Raw genomic sequence first — 23,096 nt, 5'->3', positions numbered from 1 at the left:
TTCTCAGGAATTTTCAGCATAAAAAACGTAAATAAGTAATGGATAGCCTTGAATCAGAATTAGAGCTTACAAATAAGCGGGTGGGTCGGGTTTTAGCAGACTCATCATCAGTCGCGAGCCAAAATTAAAAAACATGGATTGACTTGTATTTTAAATGAGTCAAGGAAATGTCGGTATGACTCCATTCGTCCAAGCTAATGAGTTAAATAGGGTGATTTGTTTCTTTTTTTTTTTTTTCAAAAAAATTGCTACATAGTTTTAGTAAATTCTTTTTTACTTAATATCCATACAAATAAAAAAAATTTCATAGTAAATTATCTAAACTCTACAAAAAATTATTAACAAATCTATAACAAAGATAGTGTATAACATAAATTAATCTAGCTTTATATATTACATATATAAAAAGTTCAGACAAGTCAACCTGTATATGTTCAACCGAGTCTGTTTAACTCACGAGTTATTCGAGTAGAGTCAAATTGACCTGCTTTTAAACAAGTTGTAATTTTATAGTAGTATGAGAGATGATAAAATTATCAAGTTAAATTCATATCTGACCCCACTGAAAAACTTGTAACACTACTAAAAGCAGGGGGAATATCCTTTAAACCTAAGCAAAAATGTTAGAAATTGAATCAATAAGAAAAGTAAAACAAGATGATCTTATACCGTAGGAAGAAGACATAGTTGCCATTTTTAAGGCAGAGAGGCATATTTCAGTCCCTACATACATCTGGACAATGTTACCGAAAGTGCATAATAATTGCATGATACATTATGATTAAGGGATAGCTTTCAAGGATTTACATTTAGCTAAAGAAAATCACTTGTCAAAGGAGCCTCTTGTTCATCTTTGAGAGGAGATTTCAATGTGCAAGGCTCAGCATCAGTGAGCATGTTGACAACCTCTCTCATTGTTGGGCGCAGAGATGGAAGCTTAGTTGTACACTTTATAGCAATCTTCAACACTTTTATCATATTGTTTTCAGACTTGGATACCAACTTGTTATCAAGGATGTTAACAACACTTTCTCTGTCATTCAGATGAGTCAAAACCCAGTATACGATGTCCTTTGCCTCTCCATAATCCTCTTCAATCGGTTCTCTGCCTGAAACCAATTCTAATAGCACCACTCCGAAGCTGTAAACATCACTCTTTTCATCTATGTCAAGTGTATAAGCAAGTTCTGCACACAAGAGTGTATTGCATAGATTAACTATAATATGATATAACTTATTTAACAATGGCATGCATATTTCATGTCTCAAAAATAATAACTGAGATTGCATTTGGTTTCAGAGATAAGACACATATATAAAGACAGAGAGACAGAAAGTTTTAGAATACAAATTTAGTTTATTTTCTATACTTCTCTCTAAACCTGGGATAGAAGGGACACAAATCTTCAGTCCTTTATCTTTGTATTTGTGTTCTATCTTTAAAACCAAACTCAAGTTGTGTATGCTTCCTAAATATTAAACAGTGAAATAAAATTTCCTGCACAAAATAATTTCAAAATTACCTGGTGCTATATAACCATGTGTACCAGCAACACAGCTATAACCCAATTGGTCACCGGATTTTTCTGCCAACCTTGCAAAACCAAAATCAGCTATTTTGGGCTCATAATCCTGATCAAGCAAGATGTTGCTGGATTTTATATCCCTATGAATAATAGGTGGAGAACAATCATGGTGTAAATAGGAAATTCCCTTTGCGGCTCCCAGAGCAATCTTATACCTCTGGTTCCAATCCAACTCCCGCTTCCCATCTTTAATATCTCTGTGTAGAGCACGAAAAAGATTACCGTTTGGCATGTACTCAAACACCAAAAAATTGGACCCTCCTTTTACTAAACAAGCATAGAGCTTAAGTATATTCCTATGTCTAATTTTCCCCAGAATCTCCATCTCTGCAGCTAAAATCTTCACATTATCACCTTTGCCTAGTTTCTTTACAGCAACTGTGGCATGACTCTTTCGCAACTCCACTCGATAAACCCTCCCTGTACTGCCACTTCCAATTAAATTATCATCGTTCAATTTGCATATTTCATCTGCATCGATATCTACTTGGTGGAAAGATGCAAGTTTCCATTTTTGACTTGATTCATCTTGACCATTCAAGTTCTTATCCGCAATAATATGCTTGAGGTTTCCACGATTCAAAAGCAGCAACACAGCTAAAGCAATGACAAAAATAGAAGCAATGAGAAAGAACAAGACAAATTTATCAGCAAAAAGCCTTTTCTGACCATGACTTTCAGCACAGATTCTCAAATCAGGATTCATGGGAGGTCTAAAATTTTCCTCAACACAAAGTCCCTTGTTCCCAAGAAAAGCTTGCTCTCCTCCAATAATCAGAAGACCAGATGGGATCCTCCCAGAAAACAGGTTTTGAGAAAAATCCACAGAGCTCAGTTTCAATGTCTCTAAATTATCCGGAATAGAACCGGAAAGTCTGTTTCCAGATAGATTAAGAGAGTTCAATGAGCTCATAAGTGAAATTGACTGGGGTATGTTTCCGGAGAGAGAATTCCATGCAAGATTCAAGTCTACTAGCCTTGCACAATCACCCAATTCTGCAGGTATTGGTCCAGTTAAGGAATTCTGTTCCAGATGCAAAGTAGAGAGTTGCTTCAGTGATCCCATTTCAGGTGGTATTTCACCAGAGAAAGTATTATTGATCAAGTAAAGCTTCTCAAGGTTCACCAGATTGCCAAGTTCTGATGGCAGCTTACCAGAAAACTTGTTCTGTGTCAAATCTAACTCACTCAAGTTGGTAGAAAACCCAATCTCTGAAGATATCTCACCACTGAAATCATTGTAAGCCAAATCAATTATTTTTACATCTGGAAGTGCCCAAACACCATCTGGAATTTTCCCAGATAATTGGTTACCACTAACCCTTAATCTCAACAGAGACTTGCACGAGGCGTAAGACTCGGGAAAATTCCCAGAGAAATTGTTTTCCAATGCAAGCAAAAATACCAACTTCCTTCCTTCACACAAGAACTTTGGGAAATCACCTGAGAATTGATTCTCAGAGATGTCAATGCTCTCAAGCTGTGAAAAACGGCCAAAATTCTCCGGAATTGTCCCGGTGAAGCTGTTTTTATAAACTGAGAACCCAACAAGACTCTGCATCTCCCCAAATCCAGCAGGAAGCTCTCCAGACAAGTTGTTACCATACACTTGAAAGACAGTCAAGTTTTTCATACTACCAATTTCCTCTGGTAACTTACCAAACAAGTGGTTTGAAGACATGTCAACCTCATGCAGATTGGTCAGGTTTGCAAGCTCAGCTGGGATTGTTCCTGTCAAGTTATTCGAGAAAAGCTCAAGCTTGTACAGATTCTCTAACTTGGAAATTGATCTGGAAATTTTACCAGAGATCCTGTTCCTTGAAATGTCAAGTGTCTGCAATGCCCTCATTTCATACAATGATTCAGGAATCTCTCCTATCAAATGTGAACCACCAAGATAGAACCAAGTCAAGTTCTTGAGATTTCCAAGTGTGTCTGGAATCTCACCCTCAGTGAACTCATTCACCCCAAGGCCCAGTGACACAAGGGCAGTTAGGTTCCCAACCCAGCTTGGGATTCTCCCAGTGAAGTAATTTGCTGAAAGATCAAGAACCTGAAGATTCCTCAGCATAGACAAGTCTGGGATGGTTCCAACCATATGATTTCCTGTCAAATTCAGCACTCTTAGGTTGGTGCATCTATTTATTTCTATTGGAAGCTTTCCAGAGATCATGTTCGATGGCAGTGACAACACTTGCAGGCTCTGAAGAACTGAGATTGATGGGAAAAGGACACCAGAGAGGGACTTATTCTCTACTGAGATTTCTGTCACCTTCCCTGAGAATGCATCACAGTTCACTCCAACAAACTCACATGGAGACACTGATACATTCCATGAACCCAAACAATTCAAGGGGTCATTCAAATGGTTCTTGAACTCAAGGAGAGCTTTGGCTTCCAAGGATTGAGATGCACATGGCGGGAAAATGAAGTAGGAAGTGAGCAACAACAGTTTGAAGAAGTGAAAGAGAATGGGAGTGTTGGCCATTAGGACAAAAGTTGAGGGACAAAATTGTCAGTTGAGAACAGTGAAAGAAGAATAATTGAAGCGGCTGCCAGGTGGGTGGGGGAATGAAATGATCTTTGAACTTTAATTTAATGAACAGCAATTAATTAAGAAACCATTATTGAAGGGTAAAAATAAGGGGTCACCTCATCATCCTGGAAACAGAAACAAACATTCACTCACATTAAAATATTAACAAACACATGGCATGCATAATAGTAATCAATAAATAATGCAAACATGGGTGTGATGTGTGAAACTGAAAAGAAAGGTGAAGTTGAGACGTCAATTTTGTTTCCATGTGTAGTAGTAGTAAGAAGTTTTAGTGAATTATTGCACTGTCTTTTCTATGATTGTAATCAAAGGCATTATTGAAACAGACTATGCTTGCTTGCTTGCTTTGGAGTCACTCATTCGTATCTTTTGCTGAAAAGTTTTGTTTCAAATCTAATTTGTTCTCAAAGCAAAGCACATAGATTAATCATGATTAAGCATCCCGCTACTTCTTTAGAAAACCATTAGATACCATTGCTAACAACCATGGACGTTACAATCATATTTTATTTTTCACTTTTTCCGAGACAGCTAACATTAAAAGTGTAACAACTCATTTCTTTTCTTCTTGTTCGCAAATTAAGACTACTTGTAACACACAACATGGAGAAATACGTATCCAGTTATTTGCACATAACAAAATCAGTCATTAGTATAAAATATAGGTCGAAATACAAAGTATACATTAAAAATGAGTTAAACAATATATTATTTATACACAAATATATAATAGCTGATTTGAGGATTGATTTTTTATATATACATAGCATTTTAGAAAACAGAGAAAAAGGAATCCAAAGATTGAAAAAGAAGATATAAATTAATGAACTTGAGCTGCAAGGGATTAAATTTTCCTTCAGATAAAAAGGATGTGGTATAAGGTTTTGATCTGATTACCTGATTTTCAGTGAAATTGAATTATTCTTCTTGTCCAAGATGAAGAAGGAGCTAATGAGAAATATGATTGACGTTTGAGTGGTTTGTGATATGAAAGATGGAAAACAAAGGAGAGTGAGAGAGTGAGTGAGTGAGTGAATGAATGGGTCAAGATGATGAAGAACAAAATGAAGGCATTATTGGTGTTGATGGTGATGCATGACTGTGATTCCTTGAAGAAGTAGCAGCTGTAATATTCTGTTTGGAAGGTTCTACAGGAATCATTATGGACAAGAGAAAAAAGAGAAGAGAATTGAAGACTGAAGAAGAAGAAGAAGAAGAAGACGATAATGCTGAAAGTGGAAGCTTGAAGCACAATTTTGGCACTGACTCTGTGGGCACACCACACATAAGAAAGACAGAGACTGTTGGTAGCAGAAAATAATCTCTCTCTTATTCTAATTTTCTTTCTATTGGTTAACAATTTGTCTTTTTTGGTAATCTATATACGTAATACAGAATTATTGGAGTAATTAAAATAGTCTAAGATAAATTTGGTAACGCTGAGTTACTTCCTACTTCCTAGTGGTGGGAACTAAGGAGACACCGACAAATTTATTTTATATTTAAGTGGATATTCAATTTGACTCTTTAAATTTAAAATCAGATTTAACTTGATCTTTCAAATTTTAAATTTTTAATAGACTCAAATTAAATTCTAAAATTTATAATCGCAATTTACATTCATTTTTGAACTAATCTTCATTAATGATATATTAATTTGGTACATTAATTTATTATAATTTTGATTTCTTGTCTAAATTCGATGTAAAATTGATTTCTTGAAGTTTGATTGTTATTCTTAGAGACCGCAAAATTTTTAAATTGAACTTATTATTATCGTCTTCGCAAGAATATTGGAAAGCCAATAAAACTTAATCACATGAAATTTAGACAAATAATCTAAATCTTAACAAGTTAACGTGCAAAATCAACATATCATTTATAAAATTAGTTTATAGACTTACATGAATTATTATTATAAATTTTGAAAATCGAATTGAGTCAATTATAATTTTAAGAATTAATTTAAATTTAACATTAAATTTTAAGAGTCAAATTAGATATTAATTCTGTATATTAATCTAACTCCCTCTTTTTTTTCCACTAAAAATAATGAGTTCTATAATTCCTCAAATATTTTAATAGAGTAAATACAAAGTTTCTTGTTAGATAGTGAAATTAGGACTAAAATGATTAAAATTTCAAATAGTAAAGACAAAAGACATTTAAGATAATAAATAGAAATTATTTTTCTTTTTATTTAACTATATTACTGTTTAAAAATCACATTCTTTTTAATTAAACCGTTTTAACTATCGTAATTTTTTTTTGGACAAAATTTATATTTTTACTTCTTTTTACAAAAATAAATGTGTTCAAGATTAACCTGAATTGATAGAATCTGTGACTTAACGAGACTTGACAAATTTTACGATTTTTGGATTTTTGTGGTGAATAAAAGAAAAGAACTTACAAAAATACTTTAACGTCTAAATCATAGTTGATTCAAGAAGTCAAAATTTTAAGATTTATTGTGTCTCTTATCTTAAGAGTTGGAGACTTCCCTATATACGCGCATTTTTTTAACCACATTTTTTCATAGAAAAAAATATGATTTATATATGAAATTTAATGTCAGAAAGACATTTGAGTCGAGTCAAGATTACCCCTGATTCTTGAGCTGAGTTGGACGAGTTAAGCTCGAGGACCAAGTCGTTGCTGAATCGCTAATGTTAGAACTCGAATTTGCAACAAAATGAATTTATTATTTACAGTAGTTCAACATAACTAATTAATAATGCTTTTATATTTGTCTTGTTTTATTAATACTATATTAAAATAATTAATATTTTTGTGCTTTTTAACTATTTTTATTATATTTTTTTATAATAAAAATTCAGATATAACTAATTTTACATAAAATTGATAAATAAAAATTATTAAATAATAATTTAGTTAAATTTATTAATTTATTTAATAATTCTTAACTATAAATTATACGTAAAGTTAACTGCGTTTACACCGTTCTTTATATATTTGTGTTTCAATACACATTCCAACCACTTGGAATGCTATCAATTAGTATGAGAGGGGTAGCGATGTCATTATGGCAAAATGCATTTTTGATTAGTGAAAGAGATTTAGATTAGATGATTAGATGTGTGATCACGAGTGAGAGTGGCAGAATAATGAGAATATAGATTTTTCTTGAGAGATGTATGGTGTATGACTGTATAATTTTTTTTTAGAAATAGATCTTTTTAGTTGTTTTTATAAATTATAATTTTATATTATATAAAATTAAAAAAAATTTAATTTTAATATATTAATAATATAAAAAATTTTATTCATTATTTTTACTAATATAATAATATTTAATTAAATAATTTGAAAAAATTTTATTCTATTAATATATTAAAATTAAATTAAAAAATTATGTAAAAAGAATTTTATATAATATAAAAATTTAATTTTAATATATTATTCATATAAAATAATTTTATACATATATTTAATTATGTAATGTATATAAAAAATTATTTTTATATTAATTATATAAATAATTATTAAAAAATAGATATAATTAAATAATTATATAAAATATTTTATACTGTTAATATATCAAAATTAAATTTATGATATAAAATCACATTTTTTTAAATTAATTGGAAAGATTTTTTTACTCGTGTATCATTTAATGTTCATCCTCAATAGTGCGCGGACCACCAAACAAAAAAGGAAGTACGTCGTTGTACAAACCACTTATTTTGTTATCAATAATTTGTCTTCTTTCCTACTATTCTTTTTCATTGTTTCACACTTTCACTCCATTATTATGCATTACATTGTTACATTTGGATCAAATCTAAAACGAATAGCATCTTTCACAAATTTATTCTCATATATTTTATTTTACTCCATCAATGTCCTACTACTTGTGTCATCGACGTTAACGTTTATTTAGACTTCGAAATATTTTCAATTTAAAAGATCGAAGAACTATTGTTAACTTGTTAGTGCGAAATATTTTTGACCTACTACAACAAATTCGGATTGAGGCAACCCTTTAAAAACGTTGCTTATAATAAGAGAAAGTGTTGTCTTTGATAAAAGGCAACACTTTCCGACAAAAGACAACGCTTTTTAGGGGTTGGCTATACGGCCGTTACCTTTGGTCTAAGGCAACGCTTTTGTATATTAAAGGGAATCCTTTTTTTGGCAACCTTCAAAAAACGTTGCCTTTTCTGCAAATAAAGCAACTCCACGAAAGGGTTGCCTTAGAGCACCCAAACACAACGCTTTATATGAAACGCTATGGCAACACTTTTTACGAGTTGTATTTTCTAATATATAAAGCAACACTTGTGCAGAGTTTTTTAAGTTGTTTTTTCATATACCTAAAGCAACACTTGTCCAGATTTTTTTAAATTGCCTTTTCATATACCTAAAGCAACACTTGTCCAAGTTTTTTTAAGTTGCTTTTTTTATAGACCTAATACAACACTTATGTAGGTTTATTTACAGTTGTCTTTTTTTAATACCTAAAGCAACACCTTATTGAATTTTTCTTAGATTCTCTTTTTTAATATTTAAAATAATATTTTTTTATTTTTGTTATATTTATATGACATTTGAAAAGAATATATAACACCCGCATTTGAATAAGATAATAATATATATTGTATATATATATAGAAAGGTCTTCCAAGTACCAATTAACATATATACTTGCTAATAAGTTACCAAGTTAAATAAATAATAAACCCAAGTAAGCAAAATACATGTTTTTCTGCTAATGAACTTAAACAAAAAAGAAACTAAGTTGTCCACTTAAAACTAAAAAGACTTTGTACTTCACCATTGTGGCAAGAATTGTCTTTATGTCTTTAGAAAACTTCCTCCAACAATAAGAGAGCTGTAGTCAAATTTAAATGAACAAAAAAATTATAGTCAAAACATCAGCTATACAATAATATGTATACTCAAGTGGTACAACAATTTAGCATACATATACCTAATCATGATTTGGTATATGAGTCGATGGAGGAGAATGCCGAGGAACTAAATTTGGATCTTGTGCACTATTTGCAGACGATTGCTTAGATCGCAAGAGAGAAAGCGCTTCATCAACATTCATACCAGGAGAAGTTTGTTGCAACATAAGTTTCACAATATCTTCCAATCCTTGCAGTCGTTGCTTATGGTCGTCTAATTCAGTTTTTAAAGCTGTTACCTTCTCTTCACTTTGTTTTTTGATTTCATCTATTTCTTTATTTTTCTTAAGAGAAGTTTTTGTAACAGTTCTTCTATAACATCGAACTCTTCCTAGATTCTCTTTACCAAAAACTTTTTGAAATGCATTAGTAGGAGTTTTTCCAGCTTCTTGGAGATCATCAAGTTTATCCTATACACACAAATATATGATATGTCTATTTTTAGTGATAAAAATTCAATGAAAGAATCCAAAAATCTATTGATAACTAATAGGGACAGCAATCCAAAATAGCCATAAAAGAGCCATAAAACAGCAGTCCATGATAGCCATAAAACATGGTTGTAAATTGTCATAGAACAGCAATTAAATCAGCCATAAAACAACCATGAAATAACCATAAAATAGCAGTCCATGATAACCATAAAACATGGATAAAATAGCCATAGAACAACATATAAATCAGCCATAAAACAGCCATGAAACAGCCATAAAATAGGAGCCATGATAGCCATAAAATAGCCATAAGTAGATACTAAAACAACAACCACGATAGTCATAAAACATGCATAAAATAGCCATAGAACAGCAATTAAATCAGCCATAAAAAAGAAAGCAGCAAGTCAGCAACCGTGACAACCACAAAACAGCCATAAAGTAGATACTAAAACAACAACCATGATAGCCATAAAATAGTCATAAAATAGCTGCCATGACAGCCATAAAATATGCATAAAATAGCTATAAAAAATCAACTAAATCAGCCATGAAACAGCCCATGAAACAGCCACAAAATAGATACCATAACAATAATCACGATAGCCATAAAACAGCAAAAAAAATAGCATCCATGACAGTCATAAAACAACAACTAAAACAAGAAAATTATAGAGGAACTTACAATAACAGCTTGTGTTTCTACATCAAGTGTTTTCCCTTTTAGTCCATTCCGAGTTACAACAAACATTTCAGCTTGATTTGGTTCCTCTTTGTTCTCTTTTTTCTCACGCTACAGATCAAGATAACAATTACAAAGTTATAACATACTAAAATTAGGGAGAAGTAACAAGTAGAGAATTTTAACTCAAATGTGACCTTACCAAATCAACACGCACTCTTGCAAAATTGATTGGTCCCATTTTATGCCTCCATTGTTGCTTCTTGCGATTTTCAGAATTTATAACACACATGGCCTGTGTTTAAAATAAACAATGATGAAAAAAATATAAAAATTGAAAGAATTATACTTGATCATATCAAATAATAATAATTGAAATCCTCTAGCTCACTTTGACAGTTGGAATACTCCAATATGCAATTAGCTTCCAAAATTGTATTTCTGGAATTTCCAAAGGACGATTCACCAACATATCCTCAATATTTCCAGAATATGGTTCAAAATGCTTCTTTTTTATTCTTGTTTTGTAACGCTTCCATGCTCCTTGAACACCATTCATCACCCATAACTTTGAAGATTTTGGAAGAATGAACTTTGACTACAAACACATCAATTTTATCATATCATATGCATAAAAAGATTATTAACATATGGCATAAACATAAAGATAAATGGAGCTTACATTAATATACTTCCAAATGCACTTTTTGATTTGCTTAGGCACAGCTTTCCAATTAGTGTACATCAAGGTAATAAAATCACTATTCTTTCCCATTGTTCCAATAAAATTAGTTAAATCCTTCACTCTTTGAGCAGTTGGCCCCACGACTGCTCCCTGATCAAAAGTCACTTCCTCCCTTTCTTCCCAAGTTCTTGCATAAATCTTTAGGCATCTTGTTTTTTCACGAGTCTTTTTAACCTTTGAAGTATCTATATTAAAAATTGAGAAATAGTACAAATTAAAACCAAAGACAGCCGTGAATCATATATGGAGAGAGATACCGTGAAAGGTATGGAAAGGGCAGCCCCATGCTCATAGATAAAAAGAAAATATAAAACAAATAGCAACAAACTAAATTACATCACCTTCTACATGAGCCTCTTCCATAACTTGATCTCCTTCTACATCAAAATTGTCACTTTCATGTTCACCAATATAATCTTCCTCAGAGGGGATATGAACATTTTCTCCATTATTCGGGGATGGCCTAGATCTAGTATCCTCAGTAGTTGAAACTTCAGTATGTTCCTCTCTTTCCACATGAATTTCTTGGTCACCCAAAAAAGCATCAAGAGTCATTGCTGGACGCTTTAAGTTATTTTTTAAGTTTGTCAAGTTAGCTGGTTCTTTTTTAGTAGCTCCAGCATCCTCACCAATTGACTCAAAGTCATCTTCCTCTTCTCTTTCCACTTCTACTCCTTCTGTATGCAAAAAGGCATCAAGAGCCATTGCTGGACACTTTGCCTTGCTCTTCATCTTCTTAGGAATTGGTTGTTCTTCTAGTTGAACATTACTCCTCACTTGGTTATGGGAAGACCTCAAAGACCGGTTCATAACATTGTCTACAAGTGTTTTATTTCTCCCTTCCATTGAATTCTCCCTACTATATTTGTCTCCAATTTCTGAAATTTTTCTCTTAGGCTGTTGTGCTATTTTGGCTTGATTACTTCCTTTATCACCTTTGGTTATAAAATTTCGAACTAGTTTCGCAGCAGAAGATACTTCCTTCATTTCAAATTCCTTAACTTTTGCATGAGCTTGATACTTTTTTACCAGTCTTTTCCTCTTTGAAGTTGCTCCGTTTTCCATTAAGTTGCTGTATAAAAATATTAAAACAGCCATAAAATACAATTGCATATGCATCTAATAAGGGGAAGAGGTAAACCATAACAAACAATTACCAAATTCTATATCACAATATTCAGCAAATCATGTTCAAAACTGCTAACATAAAGCGATAACTCTGACTTATATACCATAAAAGAGGGAAACAAGTCACTCAAAAAGTCTTCGGAATCATATTCTTCACTCAAAAGGCAGAAAAATGCAAAAAAATTCAAAATGCAGAAAAATATGTCCCACACATACTCATAATCAAGATGCAGAAAAATTTAGAAAATTCTAAGAAGCAACAATCAGAATATAAAAGAGGGAAAACAAGTTGAAAACTGCTAACATAAAGCGATAAATCTGACTTATATACCATAAAAGAGGGAAACAAGTCACTCAAAAGTCTTCAGAATCATATTCTTCACTCAAAAGGCAGAAAAATTCAGAAAAAATTCAAAATGTAGAGAAATATGTCCCACATAAACTCATAATCAAGATGCAGAAAAAATTCAGAAAATTCTAAGAAGCAACCATCAGAACATAAAAGAGGGAAAACAAGTTGAAAACTGCTAACATAAAGCGATAAATTTGACTTATATACCATAAAAGAGGGAAACAAGTCACTCAAAAGTCTTCGGAATCATATTCTTCATCCGATCCTGTGTTATACTCTTGGGAAAAATAAACTTCTTTTGCGACATCGACCAGAACTTCATTCAAATCATTCCTTACCAAGTCTACTTCACCATCATCATTAGGTAAAGAAGGAACCGTCGAATTATCAAATGGCTCATTTTCATAAGTATCTTCAGCATCAATGGAAACTTGATCACTTATGCTAAATAGGTCCCTTGGAACAGTCTTCATTACATAATGTTTATTTTTATCAAATGCATCTTGCACATAGAAGCATTGGTGCACTTGACATGCCAATACAAAAGGCTCTTTCTGATAGCACTTTTTGTTAAAATGCACATATGTCGAGCCATAAGCATCCTCCCTAGCCTCATACCAATCACATTTGAACAATGTAACCTTAAAATTTTCATAGTAGTCCAACTCAATGATATCATTCACTCTACCATAATAAGAAACGTTTTCATGAATTGGATTTGCATCCTTTGTACTTGCAAAGCTTGTCGTTAATGCTACTAAAGAAACACCACTATTTTGTGTCTTGCGTCTTACCTCACATTGCCTAGTGTGAAATCTATATCCGTTGATAAAATAACCAGAATATCTTTTTGCACATTGGGTTGGTCCTCTAGAGAGCTCTTTTATCGAATTTGGAACATCATGCCGCAAAGCACGTGTTTTAAACCATGTAGAAAAGTTTTTGCTATGGCTTTTAGCTCTCATCCATCGTGTTCCTTGTTGATAAGTTTCATTCTCACTAAAACTCAAAAGTATAATATTTGTAAGTATAAAACAGACCTATCAATTTCTAATTAAAATACCAAAATATAGTAGAATTAGTATGATTTACCTAACATAGTCGTCTATTTTGTGACAATTCAATAATATGTAGCTATAAACTTGCTCTCGAGACTTGTCGTCAAGGAGAAAAGGTTCACCTTTCTTTGCACCCAAAGGAACACCTCTTTTTGGAAATAGATTCGAAAATGCATCTGTAGTTTCCATCATAGAATTATTAGGTTCATCATTATTTCTGGGTTGTCTATTCAATTTTGTTTGGACACCAGAATGTAAGTAACGTGAGCAAAATGTCAAACATTCTTCAACCAAATATGCCTCTGCAATAGATCCTTCAGGACGACTTCTGTTTCAAACATAGGACTTCAAAGTACACATGTATCTTTCGGGAGGATACATCCACCGAAATTGAACTGGACCTCCCAATCTCACTTCATTAGCCAAATGAATAGGCAAATGAATCATTATGTCGAAGAAAGAAGGAGGAAAGATCCTCTCTAATTGGCATAATGTTGTGACAATATCCTCTTCTAATTGATCTATCTCTTGTAATGTGATAGACTTTTGACACATTTGACGAAAAAATGAGCTAAGTCGAATCAAAGGAACTGCAACTTGATCTGGAAGTATTCCTTTGATAGGAATTTGTAACAAATAGTGAAGCATGAAATGAGCATCATGAGTCTTATAACCAGATATTCTTCTCTCCAAAAGGTTCACACACCGAGAAATATTTGAAGCAGAGCCATCTGGCAACTTTGCTGTCTTCAAGACGTCACAAAAAATTGACTTTTCAGCATTGGTCATTGAGTAGCATGCCTTTGCCAGCTTCACCTTTTTCCTACCATTTGTTTTCTTAGGGTGAAGGTTCTTTCGAATGCCTATTTCTTGTAAGTCATATCGAGCATTTGTGTGATCTTTTGTCTTGCCAGAAATATCCAAGAGAGTTCCAAGAATACTATCAACTATGTTCTTTTCTATGTGCATCACATCTAAATTGTGTCGTGATGTGTTATACTGCCAATAAGGTAAATCAAAGAATATTGACCTCTTCTTCCATGGACCATCTTTCTTTGGTTTTAGCTTCCCAAATGAAGTATCCACATACTCCAACTGACTTAAAGCTTCAGTACTCGACAATAATGGTGGAGCTTGCCTATATTCTACTTTTCCATTGAAAGATCTCTTATTAGCTCTCCATGGATGATCCTCAGGCAAAAAGGCACGATGACTCATATAGCATGTCTTGCGACTATATTTAAGATAGTTAGAACAAGTACTATGGTTACAACAAGGGCAAGCTAGCTTCCCTTTTGTACTCCAACCAGATAGCATTGCGTAAGCCGGAAAATTATTAATTATCCACATAAGAGCTGCATACATTTGAAAGGTTTCATTTTTTGATGCATCATATGTTTCCACCCCGACCTCCCACAACTCCTTCAACTCCTCGATCAAAGGTTGCAAGTAAATGTCTATATCATTTCCTGGTGACTTTGGTCCAGGGATTAGCAACGACAACATAAAGTATTCCTGTTTCATAGACATCCATGGCGGCAAATTATAAGCCATTAAAACAACAGGCCACGTGCTATGAGATATGCTCATGGTTCGATATGGATTGAATCCGTCACTTGACAAGCCAAGTCTCACATTACGGGGATCGAGAGCAAAATTTGTATGACGATTGTCAAAGTCCTTCCATGACTGCCCATCAGCGGGATGCCTTAACTTCTCATCTTTTCTGCGTTCTTCGTCATGCCACCTCATGCTTTTAGCTGTTGCTGAGCACATGAATAGTCTTTGAAGCCTGGGAATTAGGGGAAAGTGTCGCAACGTCTTCACAGGAATATTGTGATATTTTTTTGAAGGCAAAACATCAGCTTCAACTACAGGATGCACAATCCAACGCGAAGCGCCACATTCATGACAAGATGTGTCCTTCTCGTACTCTTTCCAATATAGCATGCAATCGTTCGGGCATGCGTCAATCTTTTTATAGTCAAGACCTAAGTCTCTCACCATAGTCTTGGCTTTATTGAAAGAAGTAGGAATATTTAAGTTAGGAATAGCCTCTTTTAGCAACTCTAAGAGAGAAGTAAAAGAGGCATTACTCCACCCATGTTGACACTTTAACAAGTATAGTCGGATGGTGAAAGACAACGTAGAAAACCCGTCGCAACCGGGATACAGTTCTTTGCTAGCCTCTTCAACCAAGTTATAGAATTTCTTTGCATCTTCATTCATACCTTCTTTTATCCCTTCCGCTTGTGCCACATCCCGAAATCTATCGTTCAACAAGGCGTCCATGTCGTCATATGAGTTAGTCTCACTCTCACTATTAATCTCATTATTGCTATCGCTATCAACATCCATGCCGACTACACTTTCCCCATGATGAATCCATCTCGTATAACCATTAACGAATCCAAAGGCAATCAAATGAATATAAATTATTTGTCTTTTGTGCCACAAGAAATTACAACAATTTGCACAAGGGCATAAGATTTCCTCTCCTTGTAGGTATTCGATGGAGTAAGCAAAGTCTAAGAAGTCATTGACACCGTTACTAAACTCAGCTTTATCTCTCGGTAAACTCATCCAATCTTTTTCTAGGTCTTGGGAAAACCTAATTATTCATATATTATTACTACTATTTAACTAATAACCATGTAAATAATAATGTTTATGCACAGTAAGTATATAAATTCATAAAAAAGGCACATAAAAATATTATTATTAAAATTAAGAAACAATGAAAAAGACACATAAAAGACATTCAACATGAAAAAAAAACTGCACAAAGGTCATAATATACATATGAAAACATACAAGTATAAGTAAGATAAAAAAAACTTACGGAGTCATGGCTAAAAAAATTGCAATCTTCAAGTCCTAGAATGTCCACCAATGTTCTTCAAACTCCTCTGAAGCAATCTTTCTGTATAACAGAGGAAAGTATCAAATTTACATTACTCCATGTGGAAAAAAGAAAAATCAAACAAAAAATAATAATCGAACAAAAGTCCAAGGCACTGTCCTCCACCAAGTACACACAAACACAAACACAAGCCCAAAAGCTTATGCAATTTAAATAATCAAATAAAACATGCTGCTTGCCTTCTAAGCACAGACACACAAAATATAATGTCGCATGATTGAGGATAAACACAAAAATAGATTAGTGTCATTATCAAATATCATCCTCTGGTTCAAAAATAGATATTCCTTGTTCCTTTCTCTGCACAAAAAATGTTTCCTAGAATTTAAGAATAAAGCCCAAGAGGAATGGCATGAACAAAATTCTGTTTTTGAGCGGCTGAAAAAAATACAGTGAAAACCCAAGATTCCATAACTCTTTAGTTACAACTTTTACTACATAAAATCTTGTAATTCATGGAACATAATACTAGACTTTAAGAGTAACTTAAAGATTTAAAAGGTTCAAGGTAGGGTTTGTCTTGAGATCCAAGTATTTTAATTTAATTTATATGGTTATTTTTTTAATTATCCCTTTATCTCTCTATATTGATTTATATATTTCTATTGATTGATATAAATTAAATGTATGATTTGCATGCCCAATTTGTGTTGTGCTAATTGAACTTTGATTAAATTATATATATATATATATATATATATATATATATATATATATATATATATATATATATAAAGAGTAACATTGAACTATATGGGTTAAGATTTTAATTTTCTAACTGCTTGATGTAGGTTAGATGCTTGGTGATATCTAAGAATTTATGTAAAAAAGAGAATAGGAATTGCGCATACTTGTATTCAAAACCATATATACAATCAAGAACACAAGTACGGGCACAGCAATATGATTCAGAAGAATAAATAAGGTCTGAATTGTGATATATCTTTTCCTCCAACATGAAATTTGGCCATGAGTTGGAAAAAAGATAAAAATATACCGACTTACGTTACATAAATCTTTAGAAGTCCAACAAATATAACAAGAACTATGGACATCAGCATATTTTGCAATTCTGCTAATGTTAGTAGAAATCATGGTTGTATTTTATAATATAAAATTGGATGAACCTTAGAATTTTCAGTCATATTCTAAATCAGGATGATAATTGATGATATTAGCTGGCTACAATAACCCAAAAGTATGAAACTATAGCCATAGCATTCACCGCAGCAATTTAGAGAATTCTGACAAAAAGAAAAGAAATTGTGAAATCATATAGAGGATGTACCTTAACAGTTTTTGCAGATCCTCGTATTTTTCCCCAGGAAACAGCTTTAGAAATCAGAATTAAGATGCACAAAAATTCAGAAAACCCTAAGAAGCAACAATCAAAACCATAAAAATTTCAGAAAAATTGAAATAAAACCCCTAAAATCAGAATTATAAAGAAGCCCCAAAAATTAAGATTCAATGCATTCAGAGTTCATAATCAAAATAAAATTCAGAACATTCCCAATCATCATTCACAATCAATGCATTCAGAAATTTCATTCCATAGTAAAATTTAGAAGCTTTCTTACCAACCTGATGTTGAAAAAAATCTAAGTAAGAAGCAAAAGATGACTCTATACTTGATATATGCTTCCAATTTTGTTTTATCTAGTTCACGAAGATAAGAAAAAGAGAAAAAGAAATAAGAAAAGTTCATACCAAGTAGTCAATACTGGTGGTTCATTGCATGAAGGCACTGGACAATTCTAAGTATCACGCCTGGTCTCATCAACCGCAAACTGCTTCTTTTCGTACCTTAACACAGCTTTTAGAATAGAAGCTGCAAGAAAAATATAATAGTGGGAATTTGTTTAACCATGGTCAAAAAGATGGAACTGAAAAAGCACCAGGAAGATGTTGATCCACATGAAAACTTCAGAAAAATTAAAAGCAAACCCCTAAATTCATAATTATTGAGAAGCCCCAAAAAGACATGCATTCAGAAATTCGATTTACATACTAAAATTCAGAACAGTCCCAATTCTTAATTCACAATCAATGCATTCAGAATATTCATTCCATAGTAAAATTAAGAAGCTTTCTTACCAATAAGCAGAGGAGGAGGAGGGGGGTTACAACTGCGTGTAGTATTGTGAGACCTTGCGAAGAGGAGAAGGCGAGACAGGGGAAGAAGTGGAAGCGGGAGAAGGAGAGGGGTTTCTCGAACAAGACCCTGTACGTGGAGCCGATATAGGAAGAGGGGGGAGCCGTGGAGCAGCGTGCGTGGAGGAGAGCACCGCGCCGATGCCCGTGGAGGAGAGCACCGCGCCGACACCCGTGGAGGAGAGCACCGCGCAGAAGCCCGTGGATGAGAGCAACGTTCCAACGACCGTGAAAGGGAGAACCGCGCCGTCGCCGTTTGGAGTGGACAACACTGTGATTGAGAGTTGCGGTCGATGAGGAGAAGATCCGCAATCGGTGGTGTGGCCGTCTGTGTGATAATGTTAGGGTTACAGTATCTGATGAAATGAGGAAGCTAAGTGATGAAGGAATGAAGTGATGAACTGATGAAGAGCATTGTGTCTTTTCTTTCCTTTTTTTTTCAAGTTATTTGATTGGAAAATAATTGGTGGGAATATGAAAAGTTTTCCTCTAAAATTTGTAACTGTGAATAATTTTAGGCAACTTTTTATAAATGTTATTTATTCAATTTTTTTATAAATTTTATAAAATGTTGTATTTTTATTTAAAAATGTTGTCTTAAATATTTTATATTGTAACATTTTTTTAGTGTTGTTTTAGATATCAAAGACAACAATTTTTGTGGGTGGCCAAAAATTTAGTTATCTTAGCCTTATTCAAAGGTAACATGTCAAAAATATTGTCTTTGTCTATCTAAAGCAACTTTTGTTAAATGTTGCTTCGAATAAGGGTTACCTTAGGCCAAAAATGTTGTAGTGAGCAAAGCTAAGAGAGTAAATAGGTAAATGCAAAAGCTAAAGAGTTGAAAGAAATATCTTACTAAATAAAAAAGCAAGAAAACTTGAAAATTCTATTTTTTGCTTGGTGAAAGAGTATAATTAAATTTAGGAGGACAACTAAACTTAAAAAGGAGGAAAAAATAGAAGCATATCAACCAAAAGATAGCGATTAGTCAAAACAAGTAGTGTCAGAGGCATGAAAGAGTTGATAGCATTCATTTAGTCAAATTCTTTTATCTAGAATTGAAAAAGTAGAATAGATAAGAGGGATAAAAAACCCTACAAAAAACACATGCTTAATTTTCAAACTACTTGAGCACCAAGTAATTTGATGAAATAATTAGAAATAATGGCTTCTTATTAGAACGTAGGTTGAAGAGTTTGACATTTAAGAAAGTCGTTTTTCCATGACATGGGTAATTATTTGACCACTAAATAACATTGAGTTGAACTAAGAAGTTCGTCTAAAAACAGAGGATTTAAAGATCAAATAGAGAGTTTTCGGCTCACATCTCACATATAAATATTCTAAAGAATTTAAAGATCACACGAAATGAAAGTAAAAGTAGAAGTAAAAGAGTATAAATACATGAATGTTAGGATTCTTTTTTTTACTTTATATGTTGATTGCTTTTCTTTTTCTTTCTTTTATCTTCATGTTCTTATTTCTTTACCTGTTTTCTTTCTTTATTTTATTTTTACACTACAAGGGACACGCTGAATAGCAGCGGTTTTTATAAGAATTTGTCGCGGTTTTTAACCGTCGCAAAACAGTATACTAGCGGTTCCACAAATGTTACAAGTTAGGGGTGAAGATTTGATTTTGCGGCGGTTTCAAAACTGCCGTTATTTGGTCATGGATTTTTAAAAAAAAATTACGGTGGTTTTAAAACCGCCGCAAATCTATCTGAGGTTTTTTTTAAAAAATTCGACGGTTTTGAACTGTCGCAATTTCATACAACAGTTTTTAACAAAAAGCCTACATTTGTCTAGTGTATTTTTCTAGTGTTATCCTTTCTAAGGGTAAATACTACTCTATCTTGGAGAAAAATATAATATAAAAATCAAATTAAAACTTAACAAGCAATGCATTACTTAGAAAACTAGCAAAACTAACTCCAGTATAAGCCAATTAAGCCAACCATCTTTTATTTCTCACAAATCCAAAATCTGTCACATTGCACCCTAGCATCTTCAATAAATCCAACACCAAGGGCATGAAAATGGTGATGAAGATCAACAGATAGCCTGCAATTTCAATACCTATAAGAACTTCCAAAAAGTAATTTTCAATTAAGCTTAACTTGCAAGAATACATCACATTTTATAGCTAGCAGCCTAGCAGATCTGTACTGCTAATACATACAACTGATTGCCAAAGCACTCCACCTTTCAATATAGCTATAAGACTAGGTTATATCAAAATGGCCAAAATATAAAACCCTTGCCTCTAGAGCAAAATTGCCAACATAAACAGTGGTATATTGAGGATTCTTTTCTGGTGCATCATCACTGGTTACTTGTTGAGCTTCTTCTACAATTAGAAAACAAGATAACCATGAAATAAAAATCATCCACCAAGCATAATCCACAATCAGGCTACTACAAACAATAAATGAAAAAGTATCCATACATTAAAAAAAATAATTATTTAAAAAAATATCAAATATGAAATATATGATACAAATCAGCAGCATGAACACATAATATATTGAAGTGCCACCTTAAACTTATAATAAGAAAAAAAATCATGTTGTAGATCTCAAAGGAGCTTTCAGGAAGTAGGCAACAAATTCAATCTCACCCGATATTCCATTAGTTAACTCCACAACACTTTTAGAACTCTGCTTTTCATCATTGCTGTTAGCTCCCTTAGTGGCCCAGTTACAGTGTATCTGTCTACTTCCAAGCCACTTACCTAAAGTGTCAGAAAAATATTAAAAGTTTCATAAACAATAGAAGGTGCTAATGTGTAAACTACAAACTAGGAATGGGCAAAAATAAAAAACAACAGCTTACAAATCCAAGGGAAACTATCATCATCAATGATGAGAACCTCATCACCACAAAATATTTTCAATAGAGAAGTGAAAATGCTCAACATATGTTAAATAATAAAACACAAGAATCAGTAAATACACTAGTTTTCTTACCTCCTCCAAAATCCTAGACCACAATGATTTTTTCTTCAAATTTCTCACATGCTTCTTTTGACGCTTCAATTCTGCTCTTAAAATTGCAAGGCTGTCTCCTACACATGTGATAAATATTGATAACCTAAAAATAAGAAAACTCTAACAATAGTAACGAAGACTACATAGTTATAACATGATTTCTTAAACTGAAAATACTTCCTTCATCAGATATTTGGACATCTAGACAGATTTATTTCAAGCACTACAAAATTTCTGTTCACCACAAATCAATCCTCTTTGTGTGGTATTTGTCTATTTGAAAATATTTACTAGTGAGAGTACCAAATAGCGGGCAAATATCAGCTCAAAAGTTAAAAAACACTTCTTATAGGATAGCTAAAACTCATGGATGCGATACCTTAAATGTATGTGTTAAAAAACAACTACTTTTGGACATGAAAACTCCTAACTTTGTCATGGTCTACAAGATCAAAATATATGTCCTTTCTAATTTGTTCTGCAAGATTTTCATCTCGTGCCACCTAAGAAGCATTATATTCTATTAAGTAATAGCTACGTGCAATTGCATCTAGCAACTCATAGCATATTTATAAGGACAAACAATAAGTTAACAAAGAACCTTTATAATAGTATAAAGATGGGCTTTCTTTCTTTTTGTGTTCTTTTTCCTCCTGCTATTTCTTCAACCTCTCCTGCAAATCATCCATTGTACATGCTCAGTGCAGATTTTTCAAGAATAGAGCAACTAAGATTACACAATAGAAGCTTAACCAACAGTAACAAACGGAGTTTGAGATCACATTGACTCCAAATACTCGTCATAATGAACTTCCCAAGAGAAAAACAACATTTATTAGCTGGAAAGAACAAGACTTGTAAAGAAGGTTCAATTGGGACCATTCACATCGGATGCAAAGGCTAATCATGACTTAATATTCTCATATCCATCATAAATAACTAAGTTATCCTAAGGCACATTAATTCTAATTACATGATTGCACTTACTTCACTGTAGTTTGAAATCAAATGATGCTCTTACAAGCACAGTCATGAAAAAAATAATAAAATACCTTAGGTCTCTAGCATAGCAACAATGTTCATTACTGTTACAACTTGGAGCTTGGGCAAAATTAAATTTGAAAACCAAACACGACACACCCCCACATAGGTAAACGCCATCAAATTAGAGGAAGCAAGTAATGAAATCTATCTTTGTTTTAATGAGTATAATATCTCAACACCCTCATGGTGGAGAAAAAGTTTATCAAGTGCCAATACAACATATCCAAGGAAATAATAAATCAATAAAATGTACAATACCCATGTCATTGCCAGTCAGGCAGTAAAATTAAATTTGAAAAGCAAACAAGACATACCATCGATGAAGCAAAGCAATTACTGGGTACAAAAAATGAGCAAAGCCAATTTCAAAGTGCATAGAAATAAAGTTAGGAGAATAGTGGAACAAAATAGAAGCAAAACAGATTCAAGAAAGGAAGAAGCAGAGTTACCGGTGAATCTGTCTTGTTTTGGCGACGGTTGTAACTGGTGGTGGCGTGTTCGACG

The 23,096-nt window shown here is 32.9% G+C and overlaps 2 protein-coding genes across 2 annotated transcripts; both read right to left on the bottom strand.

Moving 5' to 3' along the window:
* Window positions 1-643: 643 nt before the first annotated feature.
* Window positions 644-5,509, bottom strand: LOC112737415 (uncharacterized). The gene is made up of 3 exons (XM_025787320.3): window positions 5,044-5,509; window positions 1,524-4,247; window positions 644-1,187 (listed from the first exon to the last, which is right to left on the bottom strand). Exons 2-3 carry the CDS (start codon window positions 4,072-4,074, stop codon window positions 814-816), a joined length of 2,925 nt encoding a protein of 974 aa, XP_025643105.1. The 5' UTR covers window positions 4,075-4,247; window positions 5,044-5,509; the 3' UTR covers window positions 644-813.
* Window positions 5,510-13,812: 8,303 nt separating this feature from the next.
* Window positions 13,813-15,837, bottom strand: LOC112732744 (uncharacterized). The gene has a single exon (XM_025781510.3). The coding sequence runs from the start codon at window positions 15,835-15,837 to the stop codon at window positions 13,813-13,815; it is 2,025 nt and encodes a 674-aa protein (XP_025637295.3).
* Between the last annotated feature and the right edge of the window lie 7,259 nt (window positions 15,838-23,096).

The sequence above is a fragment of the Arachis hypogaea genome, chromosome 13 (assembly GCF_003086295.3).
Source record: "Arachis hypogaea cultivar Tifrunner chromosome 13, arahy.Tifrunner.gnm2.J5K5, whole genome shotgun sequence".
NCBI lineage: Eukaryota > Viridiplantae > Streptophyta > Magnoliopsida > Fabales > Fabaceae > Arachis > Arachis hypogaea.
Note: the sequence above shows the minus strand (reverse complement) of the source record. Positions and strands in the feature narration are given on the sequence as shown.